Source organism: Melospiza georgiana, chromosome 1, assembly GCF_028018845.1.
Source record: "Melospiza georgiana isolate bMelGeo1 chromosome 1, bMelGeo1.pri, whole genome shotgun sequence".
Classification (NCBI taxonomy): domain Eukaryota; kingdom Metazoa; phylum Chordata; class Aves; order Passeriformes; family Passerellidae; genus Melospiza; species Melospiza georgiana.
Window position 1 is genome coordinate 10,033,331 of NC_080430.1, and position 18,064 is coordinate 10,051,394.

The 18,064-nt window shown below is 37.8% G+C and overlaps 1 protein-coding gene across 1 annotated transcript in view; it reads right to left on the reverse strand.

The window, feature by feature from the left end:
* Positions 1-18,064, reverse strand: part of PTPRN2 (protein tyrosine phosphatase receptor type N2) — a 638,409-nt gene that overhangs the window by 474,856 nt on the left and 145,489 nt on the right. Inside the window, exon 3 of the mRNA XM_058038495.1 lies at positions 1,343-1,456. Within this exon, the coding sequence (XP_057894478.1) occupies positions 1,343-1,456 (114 nt within the window). The remainder of the gene's footprint in view (positions 1-1,342; positions 1,457-18,064) is intronic.

Below are 18,064 nucleotides of genomic sequence, written 5' to 3' on the forward strand. Positions count from 1 at the left end.
CATCCTTTGAGATGGCCTGGGGTATCCCATCCCCTCTGAATGTTCCTTTCACAAGGACATCAGTCACCTTCAGATCTCTGACCTCTGACATCCTCACAGGAGAAGCTTTACACAGGACACCTGACCTATATTCAGGTGATGTAAATAACTGCTGCCTGTCCATGTGCATCATCACTGTAGGTATTTATTTAGGTGACCTAATGAGATGAATGTGTCCTCTCCTCCTCCCTCACTACATTCAAACAGAGCCCAGACACAAGTTTTTTCACTCATAAAATGTTGCCCTGACAACAGAGTATTTTCATAACTTTGCTTGCATTACTTAGCCTTTAGAAAGTGACAAGTGAAAGAGCCACAAGTACTATTCACATGTAACTGTTAATCAGGCAGGAGCTACTACAATCAAGTTTTGCTGAGTTTGTCTCACTTGGATGGGCTACTAGACAGCAAATAAACCCCTGGAAAATTTTTAAATGCTCTAAATAAGTGTCCCAACTAGAAATTCAGTCTCTAAGAAGGGTCCAAAACTTCTGAGAAACCAATTTTTTCTCATAATAAACTACCATCATGCTAATGCAATATTACTATTTTGTCATTGTAGCTGGAAAATATTTAGGTACCAACACCTACACAGATGATGCAAGCGCAAAGTTAAACATTCCAACAATACTCTTGGAACAATTTGGATAACAAGAATATCTTGGTCCAGTGACTGTCTACAAGAGATGTTTAGTTCATATATTAGTATCTGAAAGGTTTGTTCACCTTACTGGATTTCACTTTATTCAAGTTTTTATTTGTTAGTTCAAGTTATGCCATTCAAAAGCTAGAAAATCCTTTCTGGCTTTGGAAAGAGCAGAGAGATTAACATTGGAAAGGTGAACAAAAATTAAAAGAAACAGACCAGCTGCAGCTGGCAATGAAATCAGAGCAGTTTTTTATCTGAATTTATTAGAAAGTTCAGAACTGTTTTCAACTAACTGGAAGTTCTGTGTTTTCTGCCCATGCACCCTAAAATATGCTGTGGTGAAGAAGGCAAACTCTTTTTCTTTCCTGCTGATTTATTTATGTGACACCAGCACTCATGGATGCTAACATTTTCCAGTGCAGTGTCAGTCACAGCCATGTGCTACACTGGGAGGAAACACCTCTGCTGGAATTGCTTCCCCAGCTCCTCCTGGCAGATTCAGTCAATCCAAAGGCTTTTGACTTTTATAAAGTGTGCACCAGCAGGGCTGAAACACAAATGTGTTCAAAAACTTCTGGAGACATCACCTCAGAGGGAGCACAAATAATTGTAACCCCCAGTGCATCTAACCCCAGAGCAGAGCTTTGACTGTACCTCTGTGTGAGAGCTGCTCCAGGATGATCCTCAGGTGCTGCAGAACAGGGGCTGAAATGTCATATTTATAGATGTCTATTACTGGCACTTGCTGACATCTCCCAAATATTCCATCTGCAGGAAAGAGAAAAAAGAAAAGGAAAAAGACACATTTGGTTTTCTGAGAGGAAGAAGGGCGTGATGAGATGCGCATTTCCAATGTCTCCTAATTATACACTGAAGGAACCTTTTAAAAGACACTTTAAAAAGCTATCAAAGGACCACTGAAGTCATGAGACAGAATATTTTCTATCCAAATAAATAAATACTGGAAAGAATATTAGTTGGAGGAATATCCTATTGTATGAGATAGGCATACAGTTTATTTTATGAAGTATTTTCAGACTTCTGCTTCCCAAATCTTTAGATGTAAGACTTCTTTACTGACAATTCAGTGAGAGAAAATCCTAATGTACAATGCCTACTATTGATGTGGATAAAACGTGCAGCACCCAGAAATATAAATATTAATTTGCAGAAACTATGTGGATTTGCTGAAACATTTTTAATGTGGGAGCTGTGTGTTAGGCATTGGTAAATGAGAACTGAATCCATAATGGCTAGTAAAGGCTCATTTCAAGAAGTACCCTCTAATGAATGCAATAAAAGAAAGCTCCTCACAGAACAATGAGATATTAATGTGGCCTAATTTATTTAGCTCCATTCCATTTGTCTGAAATGACAGACTCTTCTCATCAATGTCTTTTCAAATCACACCTTCTAATTAATTTAGCTTCTTATTAGTCTTTATTTAGAGAATTGTTCATTTTGAGGCAAGCTTCCTGTGTATGTGTGGGAGGAACAGGGAGTTCAAACATTCAAATTACCTTTCTCCCTTTCATACAAAAGCCTAATTCAGAGTCTAGGTGCTTCACATACAATCTGACCATCTGCAATTCTGGGTCTCTGAGAAAGAAAGTGGTTTCATTTATTGTTCAAAATAGTTCTCTTCTATATAGTGATCCAAAGGAAGCAATTTAAATGCAACAAGTTTAATTAGCAAAATATTCTACTGCAATCCTAGTTTTAACACAGTAATTACTTCTGCTCTGATACTACATCTATGCTCCAAAAGGAGAACTGCATCAGATGAGCAGAAAATAAGGGTAAGCATTAATTTGCAAACGTCCATTACTTTCTGTGCTACTTTACAGAGCTAAAAGACTACAAATGGGAACTACTGGCCCAGCTGTTCACTAAACACAAATAATGGCATAAAAGAAAATAAACCAAACCAGGATGCAGAAAAAGGGCATTATTAGCCCACACTGTTAAACACAAATACCTCATTGAAATTAGCCAACTTTTTCTTTCTTCTCCTTTCCAATCCTCCTGTCACTTACAACTGTCAAATTAAGTTAATTCAAATTAAAACCCTACATCTGAATCTAATTTTGCTATTGGAAGCTAGGTTTAATTTGGAAACCACATAGACAGATAGGGTTTGGTTTTCTGACATGTAATGTGAAAAGCAGCCTAACAGCAGATTAAAATATTCATCTCTGTTTAAAAACCTGCTGCAGTTGAAAATAAGCAAAGTATATAAATATCAGCCAACTTGTAAATGGATGGATAGCAGGAATAGGGTTTTGATTCAGAAAGGAACAGAAGAACATCTCAGTGTTTAGGAACAAGATTGTTCAAAATGAAACATAACCTGACACAGCCAACTGTATTTTGGAATACCACCATTACTGGCTACAAACAATTACTACAAAATCTATGTTTACATAAACAAACAATATTCCATGCATTTTTTAGAGATAATTTACCTTAAAAATAATTCTAATATTGTTTTGGAGTCCAGAAAAGCATACACATTCCATAAAAATGAAATATTTTTGCATTAAGTATCATTTAAGGATATCTCCATGGATGCAAAAACTAATTCACTCACAAACTCTAAAAGAGACCAAACCGTTTTCCTAAACTCAGAGTTTTCAGAAACCTTCAGCCTACTTCCCTTGAATAGAACAAAACCCATTTAAATTCTAAAATTAACAATTAGCACATGAGCCTGAGCTGCATTATACAATCTACCAAAAACACTGGGACAGCTTAGGGAGAAACTGCAAGTTACTTTGCCTTTTGTACTTGAAATATGGGCATAATAAGCTTTGGAGGGGCTGCAACCACAAATAGCACTGGGCTCTGCTAAATGCAGCACAAGGAGAGAGGAGAGAGAGCAGAATGCCCCAAGGAGTGGTTGGCAAATACCAGCTCTAAAATACAGAGGATCTTTGTGCCGGGGATTACAGCGGGACTGGAGTCGTGCAAATAATACATTTCATAGTTCAGCTGCTTTTTCTGAAAAAGTAGGAATTTTCCCAGATTTTTCTGTTTGCTTGGAGCTTTCTCTTTTTTTGATTGGGGTTGGTTTGTTTGGTTTTGGGTGTGTTTTGAATTTTTCATTTTTTTTTTTTTTTAATTAATAAGGTTTCTGTGGCAAGATATAAGACCTAAAAATTAAATTGAGGTTGGGCATTCAATTTTAAGGGTATCTTTTAAATAAACTCGCTTTCAATGACACGGATTGCAAAGGAAGAAAAGGCAAGGGAGAGCCATTTTACCAAGAAAAATTGCCAGAAGTGCCCCTCTTTTACTTTCAAGAAACCTAAATGGGAGATGCGGTGTAGGAAATGGCTTAGGTCCAGCACAAAGCTCATTTTTACTTGAAAAACAGATTAAATTAAATTACAGCTAATATTTAAAATGTCCAGCTTAGTCTACCGTGCACTATCCCAGTCACTGTGGGATTTACAGAAAGTCAGTACATGGTGCATCCTTCTGGACCCTGCTGTGCCACCAGCTGGCCTCAAACAGTGAGAGGAATGTCCAAAGCTGTGCACAACGCAAAAAGGAGAGTGGAAAAGCTCCCGGATTTAACTGAAGATGTATCAGGGCAGGGAAAACTCAAAGAGTGAGGGATGTTTTAATAACACCATAGCTGCTGAGAGTGTGCTCATTCTGAACTTCACTGAAGTTGTGTTAGGAGAGGGAACATAACATGCAAAGGACATCTACACTTTACACCAGCCCAGAATGAGGGAAGGGTGAGACTGAGCAATAGGGACACATGTTTGTTATTAAGGTGTTATCATTTGCTGTCAGCAAAAAGTAGTATTTTTCATAATAATATCTTAACAGTTATAGTTAGACCAGGAAAAATCTGCATTAAAGCATGCTCATGTTGGCTCTTAGAGAGCTGCTAGATTTGTTTTCAAAGAAAATAAACCAGAAGAATAATACATCCATACACCCAAGGGAACAGTGAAATGCTTCTTTACCCATTTGGCTCTTTTGCTGATAGGCTTAATATTTGAGAAGAAACACAAAAATAAATTTTTACAAGCTTTTATTTAAAATCTTGATTTTTGACAAATTATTATGTACTGAAGAGTTAGATGCTAAGATTAAAGGACACAAATTTACTGTAACTCAAGTGCCCAATAAGATCTCCAACAGTGTCAGATGTCTCTTATTAAAGACAACTTCCTGGAGCATGGTAAACATATTCACACTGAATACTTATCAACTTCTAGTAAAAAAATGCAACATATAAATTAAATCATGAGGAAGTCAAGACACAGGTTCTGGAAGGCTGATCACTGAGAGAGGTCTAAAAGGAAATGGAAAACACCCATCATTATTCATTATTATTGGCTATTTGTCCTGAATTAGTGCATATATATGATCTCCATTACCTGCTGAGGAAGTACCACGTTACATTCATGATTGACATCCAGGTACTGAATAATGTAAAAGGACAACACAAAAAAATATAGTTTGAAACAGTTTGAAGAAGAGCTGATTGCACCAGTTTGTTGACTTCATAAAGGAGATGGGCATCAAGTGCTTAAGAGTTACTAAAAAATCTTTGGAAACTTGTGCTGAGTGTCAACCTTCATCTTGAAGGCAGCACTGTTTATTGGGCAGCTGATTCATGCAGTTCTTTATAGGAAGTCATATCTCAAAAAAAAAAATCATGTTAAAAAAACTGTCCTTGGCAAGAAACATATTCCATCCTGGAATCACTATGTGTGGCCAATCTGGTGACTGAAACCAAGATGTATCCAAGATATGGCTTAGTTTTGAATAATACCAGCAAAAAATTCTTGCTGAGTGTCTTTTGCTACTGAGCAAAGGTGTGAAGACTGATAGAGATACTGGAGTTTGTCTGCAGGAAGCTGAAAGCTTGATATATGTAAATTAAAAGATTGTGCTGTGCAGTAATTAATTATTTAGATCTGCATGCAGTGAAACTTTGACATGGCACTGACAAGTGACCTTTGCAAAGGAGCCTTCAAGCAGATGCTTTGAAGCACCTGGTTCTTTCTGCTCTTCAGACTCCTGCAGCAGCAGAGAGGAGCAGCTCTCCAGACAGTGTCAGTAGCCACGCTTCAGCTTCCTCACACTAATTACCTGACAATTGTTAACAAATTAAAGCTCTGTATAAAATTCAAGTTTTGCCCCATACTGCAGTCATTATGCTCTGTTCCTGTAAAAAAGAAAGTCCACAGACCCAGTGGTGTGTGTCAAATGGCAGCTTCTGCCACCTTGGCTTGCATCATTTGTGCTCTTGCAGTTAACGAGAGAAAATACTGTAATGTTTTCAACGGGCATCATTCTCCAGCAACTTAACCTTCGGTAAGAAAAGAATCCTTTCTTCTCACTGAATATGGACATCACACTCCTTCCCCTAGCTAGTAGTTTAAGGTGCTGTAAGGTCCAGGACTAATAAAAAGGTCAGTGTTACAACCCACAGTAAGAGCCTGAATTGCCTACTGGAGAGATTAAATCCTTTTCCAATGGGAAGCATAATATTTGCATCTCAAAAGTCTCAAGACACTGAACTTCAAGGTCACAGATGTTAAATGTTTAGGAAGTATGAAGGAGATTGTTACAGTATTTTATTATTCTCTCCCTGCTGTTTCCCATAGTATGGAGTTCCTTTTCAAAATCCCTTTTCAAAAATTAAAAAGAAAAAAAAATTAATGTTACTGTTCCTTGAAGAGGACATTAAGTTGTATGCCAGGAAGCTTATTTCAAAAGATATAGTCCACAAATCCATAGTCAACATTTACAAGTAAAGTCTTCAGCAAACAGCTTATTTTAATATTCCATCTATTAAAAATATTTTTTCGTAACTTATATCTCTACTTTTATATTCACGTTGCAAGTAAGGTAGAGCTAATACAGATAGAGCAGCAGTGGCTTCTACAGTGTCATTTCTCACACAATGTTTTGGAAATGTGAGTCCAGTGCTTCCAACAGCAAATCCTGCAGTGGCTGAGCAGAAAAGCTGCTGTTTGCAATCAGGGGGAGAGCAGCCTTCCAAGGGGCAACATCCCCCTGCTCAACTTTTAAAACCTTTCTGTCATTTTATTTTGCTTATCTCTGTAGTCCCTGGTTGTTTCCCTCAGTGGCCCTTGGCTGTTCCCGTTTAGGAGCAGTAATAGTGGCATCTAGTGGACAGGGATCAGTCCTGGAGCCCAGGCTGCTCACCCCTGAATTCCCTGATTCCAGATCCATCATCCCAGGACAGAACTGAGCACCTCCAGCCACCCTCCACCCGCGCTGTCCTTCCCTGTCCTGATGGCTCACAGGCAGGTGGAAGAACTTAGGGCAGCTCTTTAAAATTAGGAGATATTATTTTAAAATTAAAGGCTACCATATTTGTACCATATTTCTAGAAAAACGCATAATAAAAGACAAGTAAGGAAAGTGCATTGAAACTGTTTAACAAGTTTGTGGTGGCATCCTGCCTTTGCTACTGTGTGAGGCACAAAACATAATGCAATAAAAGTAAATCCTCAGCTTCAAGGAAAACATGGCATATTTTTGTAGATTTATTTTGCAAATATAATAGAAACACCATAAAAATCAGAAAACAATGAAGTAGAACAGTCCAAACATGATTTTTTTTTTTTATTTTTTTTATCCAACAAAAAAATTGCCATCCAGTGGATAACTAAGAGTCCAGTAAATTCACTCTGTTTCAGCAACTGAATAAATTGCTACCTGGAAGGTAAAGGTAACTTTTAAAAAATTCTGCTGCAATCCAGATCACCAAACAGTCCTATAAAAGAACTCTAACAAGATCTAATGCCTCTTCTCACCTTTCTGGACCTAGATATTTAGGGAAAAAGGTGGATAGTTGGTCTACTTTGAAAAATTCCCCAAACCTGAAACCCCTGAATATTTCTGGTGATTAAAAGAATTGGGAAGGATGTTGGTGATTATGAAAGTGCCCATATTTAAAGATAAAAGCTAACATTAACAGGAGCATTAGTTAGCTGTTGTGCAAATACTGTGATAGGGTTGGGATTTCAAAGCTCCACATCATTCTGAGGCATGAATGGTTCCTCTGGGAATTAGGGTCCCCTTGTCTCAAGGAGTAATTTGGACTGCAAGTTCTGGAGGACTCAGTCTTTTCTTAAAAAAAAACCAAAAAACCAAACAAAAAAAAAAAAACCAAAAAAAAAACAAACAGGAAAAAAGAAATCTTCAACAGAAGAGAAATATAAGTATTATATAATTTTTCTGTGTTAACCTGCTAATTTAAGTGCTGGATTGTACAGTCCTAAAGCATTACACACACTTAGAGATTTTTTTTTTTAAGTTACAACAGAAATATTTAAATTTTAGAGAAAGTAACTAAAAACTCCTCAGCACAGCAAAAGGAGGGAAGGAAAGGCCTGTGAAAACTGAGTTCCAGACTAACAAAGCAAGAGGAGAGCAGGCTTGCCGTGAAGGAAATACTGCCTGCTTTCCAAAAGCCCCAAAGTTATTCAACTAAGAGACTGAAAGGTTCAGATTTCAATGCCTACTTTATGTGACTCAGAGCACAGAAATGAAGCTTAACAGGCCATACTTAGGCCTTGCAAACATTGAAATAATGGCCATGCCTTGGGAGGAGAGGGCAGGAGGGACTTTAAGGAAAGGAAAAAGTAGAGATGAATAGAAAGCAAGCCTTAACATTCTGCTGCTAGAGCAAATGTTCAAGCTGAATAATGCTTCAATAACTTGGTACTTCTTAGAGAACCACATTTGAACTTCCCACAGCTTAGGTAGCCACATAGCATGAAAGTTGTGTTTTGGCTCTGTGATGAGGATAATAAAGGATCAGAAAATGGTGACTGAATCAACATCTCCCACATCCAGATAACCACTACAGTCTGTAAACCACAGGAACCATCTGCCTCTAATTCTGATCAGAGGCAAATCCAGAACACCTTTGAGGAAAAGCCCAAGAAATTCTAATTGTAGTATGTTGAGAGGGCTTTTCTAAGCAAAGCTACGCTTTCTGTATTAGCTGTGATGCTTCTAAGAAAGAAGAGCTTGCAATCAAAATCCTCTGTGCAGCAATTCCCTTTCTGGTCAATACTGGTAGTAAGGAGAAAACGGAGGAATTATTTAAACATATAAATCCTCCTCCAAGAGGGTAAATACTTTAAATTCAAGTATAAATCAAGTATTAGTAGTCTTAAAATAAAGCTATCTTTTCCTTTAACCTGTTTATCCACTGGACTGCAAGATTAACATGCAGGTTTACCAGACATTGTAATTTCAATACTGAGAAATCTAAGCCATGTGCCCTTCCCCATTTAGAAAAAGCCTTTTTCCTAGAAAAAAAGACAGAATTCTGCATCCAATTCTGACCATGTCATTATCAGAAAGATATGAATAAACTAGAGAAGTTAGAGAAAAATGAAAGCAAGGAGGCAGTCACATAGAGCCTTAAGCATTGAGCTACCTGATTCTTTACAAGAAACATTCAATGTTTATGCAACCTGGTTGATTAATTATTTATGACATTATTGGGAGAAATGGAGTGAAAAGACAAAAATGAACATTCTGAATCAGAACAAGTTTCAAGCAGGGAGAAACTATTCTGGAGCTGTTCAGCTTCCTCCTGGAAGAGTAATGGAGCTCCTATTGCTTGCACGGTTTAAAATTAAGCCAGAGCATCAAGGAATGGTGAACAATTGAAAATGAACCATTTTTTAAAAATTTATTTACCCAATATTCATTTATGAACAGAGGTTACTGGAGGGACTAAGAATTTATTTATGGAATCAATGAGATGCAAATATACTAATGCTTATTTATGTACACTAATTTTCCAAGTATCACTGAGATGTACTTCAGTCACTTCAAGGATCCCCATTACATTTTTGGTTGGTGCCAAGAACCACTTTGGTTCTGGCAATGTCTTCACTGTGTGATCAGACTGTAGCTGCTCTTGCATCTGTATTCCCAAGGCAAAAATAACTCTGCAAGGAAACATGTTCAGCAAAATGCATTTCTGCATTAATTTTAATTTTGTATTAAAAACAAAGTAGTGAAAGTTTTAACTTGTCCTAAGTGCCAAGAGCTTGTATTTTAAGAGTTGGTTATTATGTGTTTGTAGGAGACTCTGCTCTCTTGAAAACATGACTAATGGCCATTCCATTCATATTCACAGCTGCAGTGTCTAATAGAGCAAACTAGGTTTATTTCTGTCCTTTGCCAAACAAGAAGCTTTCTAGATCTTTGCAGGACAATATTTATTGAGACAGCAGATTGCTTTTGTAAGCTGAGTTACTGAATTTATTCCTAAATGGAACTGACTTCAGATGTGAATGGAATTATATTAACAAAGATCTCCATCTTTTTCCCTAGCTGCAAAATATTTTTTAAAAATATGGAAAATTATGTGAACCTAGAAACATCAGCAGAAAAATTAAATGTGATCCTTTGGGGTGGGGAGGACAAATCCTTATAAACAAGGAAAACTTCAGAGTGCTGCACCCTGGGGCCTGATTACAACTGTTTGGATCTATCTCAGAAATCTCCACACCTTGCTCAAGTCTGACCTACAGAAGCCACAGCACATCAAGCTGCCTCTGGCACCTTAGGCTTGGGCACTGGAACAGCCAAGCACCTCCCTCAAACTTTGGCATCAGGATGCCCACAGTTTCAACTGAACAGTTTGAAGAACATGAAAAATCTGACAGTTCTCAAGAAAATTGTGCTTTGAAATAGCTAAATGTGATGCTACCTACCTCAGACCACCTATCAGAAGCTGCATTCAGAAAAGTTATTTTTGTTACAACTAATTTGAGGTCCTGACACAGCTTTTCCCCAGCTGTGGGACAGACCCAGAGCACTGCCTGCAGCTTTGCTGATGGCAGCAGGTGAAGGGCAGCACAAGTTACAGTCCTCCTTGCCTGGGTCAAACCCCAGGGTTCAGCCTGGGACAATGTGAGGGCAAAAGCACAAAGAGGGTTTGGGGATACATGGAACATATAACAGCAATAAGTGGGAGCAAGGAGGTGACATCATTCAGTGTGCAGCATTGGTAAAGTCAGCATGGGAATGCAGTTCTGCAGTCCAAATCTGAAGATGAATGATAAATTTTGGACAGGACATTGAGAGAGGCAAAGGAGATTATTTATGGGCTGGAAAAAGCCCTGTGGGGAAATGCCTTTTCCAGCACAGAAGTCCCCAGCACAGCAGATGATCTTTAGTCTCTCTAAGTAAGCCTGCAGACAGATGGAAGGATACAGGAACAGGGATTGGGAACAGGGCTGGGAGCAGTTTCAGAAACTCTCCTCAGTTTTTTGTGCTACTATTCAAAATAACTTTTAGGACCAGAAATATCTTAAATTATGATAAGAAGGGATCTGAAAAGCAAGACTTCTTTTGCTTTTGCAATGTGTACAGAGATCCCTCAATATATGTGACATGTGCAACCCCAAATTGCTTCCTATTTTATTTGCAGAATACACACAACTGACACAAAATACCTAACATTTGTGCAGACTTATAAGTTGTAATGGGCTTTTACAATACTGTATACAATTAAGCCCCAATCTTTACCTGGACTTTGGGGGCTGGATTTAAGCTGCTTACACCCTTAGAATATCCTGCAACTGAAGTGGTTAAGTACAGAAGTTGTACACTCAGCACATACATTTAAAAGAAAACAAAATAAATAAAAATTATTTTGAACAAAATATTCATGCTACAAAAGGATCAAAAAAGCATTCATCAAAGATACAAAATAAAAAAACTTGAAAGCCAGGACTTTTGAATCAGCAAAGTTACTCAGTGAAATAATACTTTACTGTTGAGCATCAAACTGTATCTTTCTAAATTCTTCCTGATACTATATTGCTTATGAGGTGCCTGATTCTTGATTGGAGTAAAAAAAACACATAGAAAATATTAACTCTGTTTGTTGTTGCTTCCTCCATTCCAGCAGAATGTTCTTCCACCAGAAACCATCACTGCTTTTTAGAATGTTTTGATAGATCTGACAGAAAGGGGTTCCAATCCCACCTGAAGGAAAATGCCTCTACTCAAAATCTATTATTCTGAAGTTCTGCTGCATTATTTACACCAATCACACACATTTAAATAATAATGCTGAACTCAGGACATTTATTAGATGAATAACTATTCACCCAGATCTCTGCACACAGATGATTTTTCTTAAGGATGTCAACTCAAGAGTTTCACTCTTTTGCCAGTGCTTTGCCATTCAACAACCAGCCCAGCCCATGCTCCTCCTCCTCTGTGGCCAACAGAGAGGTCTGCAAAGGGCCAGCAGATCCAGGGTGGTGGTGTGGGCAGCACCAGAGACCTCCCCAAGGTCAGAAACACAATCAGAACTGCAGACTCACTTACATAAGCAGAGGGATAAGCCAATATTTTTAAAATGAGAAAGGAAATAGAAATGCAAATTTTGAGAAAGGAAAAAGTCACCAGCTTCTCCCCCTAGTCATATTTCAGCACTAATATTCCAGTCAGCAACAATGCTTCTGTCATGAAATGTAATGTGGATATACTGAAACCAGAGAGATTTCCAAGCCATGTACAGACAGAAGCACATTTAGATGTATCCAATGTTTTTGTTTTATATACAGTAGCATTTTCTCCTTAAGACATCACCAAAATAGTCAATTTGTAATTTTTAATCCAACTTCTGCATGCCTAGTAGCTGCAGTAATTTTACTTTATAGCTCATGTATTCTTTGAATGTCACTGAGAACAGCAGCAAAAGAAAACTGTTACTAATATTTGCTACTACCTTCAGTGTTTATGAACGTCCAGTGTAGCAACAGGACATCCCATTTCTCTCACATCTGGAGCACCACCCTTTCAAATAAAAATGTTCACCCCTAAGCCAAGAAACTACAGTCCATAAAAACACCTGCAAAATTTGAATAAATTCAAGATTTTAACGTCAGCACCCGAAGTGTTTTGCACAAATTTCATTTGCTGCAAAGTTCATATTCTGCCCAAACCACTGACTGCTGTCATATTTGGTGCAACTTGTTATGGGTGGAAAGATAAGCAGCAGGGCAGCAAAAAGAGGAGGTTTATCTCTGGCAGCTAATCTCCTCAATCAACAGCACTCAGCTCTGCTTAACAGCCGTTGCCAAGGAACGGGGACCAGCTTTTCTTATCGGCTTCATAATGTTTCATTGACTATTCAGACTAGAATAGAAAGCTGTGACACTCAGGGTTATAAGCAGCACAAAATGAAAATGGCATATTATGTGGTTTGAAGAAGAGAAGTCTTTTAGCCCTCACCTTATCTGGACAGTGACTGTTACTCAGGGAAAAAAAAAAATCAAAAAATCATCTATCATTTTCTGCTATGCTTACTTTAATATCACAAAACAAACAGAAAAATATACCTACATAAATAAGATTACTTTTTTAACATTGTTGGCAGGTTCTCAGCAATTCACTGGCATCACTGATACATCTTATACAGTAAGACAAGGGTTGTGTAGATCTCCTATTACACTACTGAAAAGCAAGTGTTGGCTGCTTATTCTAAAGCTATTGCAGCAACTTCAATGCTTTGAGGTACTTCCTCTCCTAGGAGCAGGGATGTTCCTCAAACCTTGATAACCACGACCAGAATAAGAAAATCCATGCAAAACCAACAATGTTTCTTTTAGAGTATCACTGCTCTTCTCTCCTCTCTTCATTTCTGCACAGATTTTGATTCTCAGGCTTAATATTGATAGTCTTCATGTACTTGAACAGGAATAAAAAGGCCTTATTGCATCTCTTCTGATTATGAATTTTTAGTATAATAACCTTTCCTGAGTATCTAGTTACTAAAATTTAAATCTGAGGCCATCCAGATTCATGATGAATTGTAACTGTCATTGTATTTGCATCTTATAATCAGCATATACAGAATATCATTATCCACCACAGGAAAAAGTGGCAAATAAGTAAAAGAAGATGCTTAGACACATTCACTGCATCAGACTGAATCACCTAATGAAGTACATCCAAAATTAGAAAATAAATGTGCTTACCTTTTTTCTACCCCAATAAATGACTAACCATGCTCAAGGCTACATATGCAATGGGCTATGAGCCCTCATATTTATAGATGTCCAGAAACTGAAAGAAATATCCTGAAACACATTTTACCACCATGGACTTCTCTACTTTTCACACAAAGTTAGGTATGGACTTAAGACAAATATTTATAAGCATTTAAGGCTGCAAGTATTTCTGCAGGATGTCAAGCTACCCAGGCTCTTTCTGTACAAGTTCCAATTTACCAGGCTACTATTCAAGATATGCCTAAATTTCCATTTATTGCAAGCCTCCCAGGGGCTACGGGGAACATTTTTATGCTTAAACATAACTACTTGCCTAAGCAGTTGTTTTTACTGAAGCTTCAGACTAGCACAGCTCTCTTGTTTTTTCACAGTTTTAGGAAAAAATGCAAAAAATTACAAGCATTTGCAAAATGTTTCTAGAATCATACCACACCCTTCAGGAAATGTTAAAGCTTTGCTGTAACACAGAGATGTAACACAGATGTATGAGGTAGAAACACAAATTTTTTTGGCATTGAAGCTTCCTTTGCAGATGTGATTTTAAAGTACTGCCCATGCTTGGGCTGAGGTGCTTTGTGTGGTTATGGTACAGTGGGATGGCACTCTGGGCTCTTGCATGGGATACATGAATTCATTTCACAAAGGCATAATTGTTGTCCTTTCAGTGACAAATAACTTCTGAAATATCGTCCCAAAGCTAACCACACTCATAGTAGTGAACCTGCAGTTTTATCTAGAAATGTCCTTAGATTATCTGGTGCAGGGTTATCAACTTCTCTACTCTACTTCATTTCCTTCCATTTTTTATTATTAATGAGAACAGACAATTTTCAAATAAGTAAAAGTATTCTTTCTAAGAACAAACAAAGGCAGAATTTCTTTTCATAGTAAATGGCCTAATTTTTATAAAGAAGTGTTTTTAAATCTGACACATCTTACCAAACCTTGCATGCAAGATTGGACAAGTAATTTAGGGGTATATTTGTGACAGATTTACTCCAAAGATACCAAAGAAGCACATGCTGTAGGTCATTTGGCTAAATTAAAAACTAAGTCAATAAACTGAAGAGATAAATGCCTTGATACGAATGAAAGCATGAGGCTGAGATGACTGGATTAACCATAACAAAAGAACAAACTAAAAAAAACTTCATGGATTCAGCCTTAGCTGAGGGTCTTCTATCACTTTGCATCCAGTCTGACTTTTTAGTGAATGAATGCTAAGAGGAGGTGCTACACCTATTTCGACTTGTTTGACTATAATCATGAAGAGAAGATTCAAGTAGAGAGGTAATGGGTTTTCTTCTATCAGTCAAACAAGTAAAATCATAAATTTGAATCTATTGCTTTATCATTAATTGAATGTATTTGGAATTACTATTGTTTAAATAATTTGGTCTTATTTATGCTTAATTTTTGGTGTGAAAACACCAAAATATGTTTTCAAATAGTTTTGCTTCACAATGCTTCCATGAAGATATATAAACCATAGGAAAAAAAAATGGGCACATTGTTAATTTTGGTTCTTCTCACTTTTGCTTTTTGCACTGAGGCAGGGAGTGACTGTGAACACCTTGGTCATGGAGAGCTGCCAAGCATCACTGCAGGGAAATGATAATACAGACTGCAAGAAGCAGGATGTGTTTCAACTCTTTAGCTCAGAAGAAAATGCAGCCTGACAGAGGAGAGGCCTCTTCAGCTATGACCACACAGTGCCACACATAAAACTCTGTAGGTGACTGCAGGACTCAAGTTTCAAGTCCCACCAAGAAGGGGTCCCACCTTGGGGCCAAGTGCTGTTGTGTAAGGATGGATACATCCTGAAGTTGTTTTTTAAAATATTACTACCAAAAAACCAACTAATTCTCTGGCAGTTCATAAAGAGCATCCTATCTCAAAAATCCATTTAAATTTCTTTGAATAATGTATAATTGTTCCCTCACTCCTGTGCCATATCAGTAGTGACATTCCATTTGAACGTTCACATAAGGATCCCTAAGGGCCAGGTCTTAAAAGCTGAGCACAGACACTTAAGGAGCAAAGGAATAAAAATATCAGATAAGCACAGACATGGAGATTCACAATTTTGTGTGTGCATAAAATCAGTCTCACAGGTTGTGTCACAGGCAAGTAAATACTAACTGCACATGCAGATATGGGAAGCATTTCCATATGCTACCCATGGAATATGGGTAGACTACAACCAGGGCAGAGGTTACTGCTATTGCTTTGACTTCTGTCTGGTAGAGATTCTGTTCCAAAACTGTAATTTTAAAATCCCTGTTGTTTTGTGTCTGTCCCTTTGTGGTTTTGGTATCTGAAGTAGAAAAAAAGTGGGAAGGAATTGGCTGTATAAAAACCAATACTACTAAACAGAGAGTGGAATAAAAAATTTTGCAAAATAACCGAGGAAAAAAACTTACTTCATCTCAAGTGTAAAATATTATACTCAAACCCAACAGTAATTACAGAGATGTGCAGTTTTCACACAGATCCATCATTAGCCATCATTCAGGCAGAAGCATTAGAAGTGGCCTCTTCTTACCCACAGGCAACGCCTTGTGCTGAGCTGCCTCCCTACATTTAAGGAATTGATTTTAACAGCACTCTGGGTTTGTGTTTCTTTTTTCTTTTTTGTTTTCTTTCTTTTTTTTTTTTTTTTTTGTGTAAGAAGGCTTCAGAATAATTTCTACAAAACCAACATGGATCATCTTTAATTACTGCATTGCAACCATGGCTATTTAAAAACCCAGTCTCAGCAAAGGAGATGACAAACATTAATGAGCAGTAATGCACACATGGTATTGTAAATGAAAGGATAATGAAAGCAATTTATTTGAAAATTAAAATATGATTAAGAATGGCAGTCTGTACTAGGACCCAGATGCCAACAGAAAGCAACCAATGTGCAAGCAGACTGTCATTAAATCAGGAACCATGCGAAATTGCTTTCATTTCTTTGACAGTTTTTAATATAAAGTATCTTAACTAATAGGCAGCACATATACCCTGGAAGCCACAAGACCTACGGAGATTTTTAGAAGAAATTAAGAACAGCACAGGGAAAGCCTCCAAGAGGAGACTCTCCAAGAGAGAAAGAGAGTGGAATATATTTGGAAGCAATTTCTGATTTTAGCAAGGATGAATTACACTCTGCATAAGTGCCTCTCTACATTGGCTGTGGACAGCCTGTCAGTTCCCAGCTCACACTCAGCAGAGAGCCTGAAGTGAGGTCAGGTGAACCTGGAGCAGATGTCCAAAGCAGGTGCTCACGTCAGCACCTGAAGAGGAGCAGGACAGGGGTAAGCCCAAAAATTAAGTGCACGGACTTAGCTAAATGCATGCAGAGGAAATCTAGAAGCAATTTGGCCACAATAATTTTCTCCTTCATATGTGTTAAAAAGCCTTTCTGAGATTATGCATGTATGCTCAGGATCTAATTTGGTTCCATCTGCACAGTGTGGAATGCTAGAACAAGTATCCACCACTTCAAGGACCTCTGAACTTTTCTTCAAATCCGAGTATAAAATACCTTGAAAACATGAATTATTATTATGTATTAAAGTGAAAATGCTCTTTTCTTTTTTGAAGTATGTGTCTACCACAAGCTGACACAACAACAAACCATGCTCAGAAGACTGCTATTAAGTTGTCACATATACTCATATTTAAGCATTCAAGTTTGAGAATTTCAACTAAAATAACTTCCTCAGAGACAATATGTCAGGTGGGCTTGAGGTCCAGAACCAAGTATTAAACTGTATGTCTCCAAGACTTACAAATATATCAGGATGCATGGAAAAAAAATCACACAGAATGGTTTCTCTTTTATAAAAAGTTGGTGTTCTGCTGAGCAAAGCAAAAGGACTGCTCCATCTTGAGGGTTCTAAGCCCACTGGTTTTGTTCCAGATGCAGCAGGTCAGGTATGGAACATTTATCAGCCCAATTTCAGAAGTTAAACATAACTGTTTGGATAGATGTTCTCAGGAAAATGAGGCTCCTGCTAAGACACAGCTTCTGTTACAAAAATCCACTTCATAAATGTATTAACCTGGAACGGACACAGCACAACCAGCTGCTCAAAACAGACAATTATACCTGGAGTGCTGTGTGCAGTTCTGTGTGGGCTCCACGATTTAAGGATGTGAAGGTCCTTGAATGCAACCTCAGGAGGACAACAAAGCTGGTGAAAGGGATGGAAGGTGTTTCTTATGAAGAACAGAGAAGGGCTTTGGGTCACCACAAAGGGTGACCTTGCCATTTTCCACAGCTTCCTGATGAGGAGAATTGGGAAGGGATGGGCTGAGTTTGTTTTCCTGG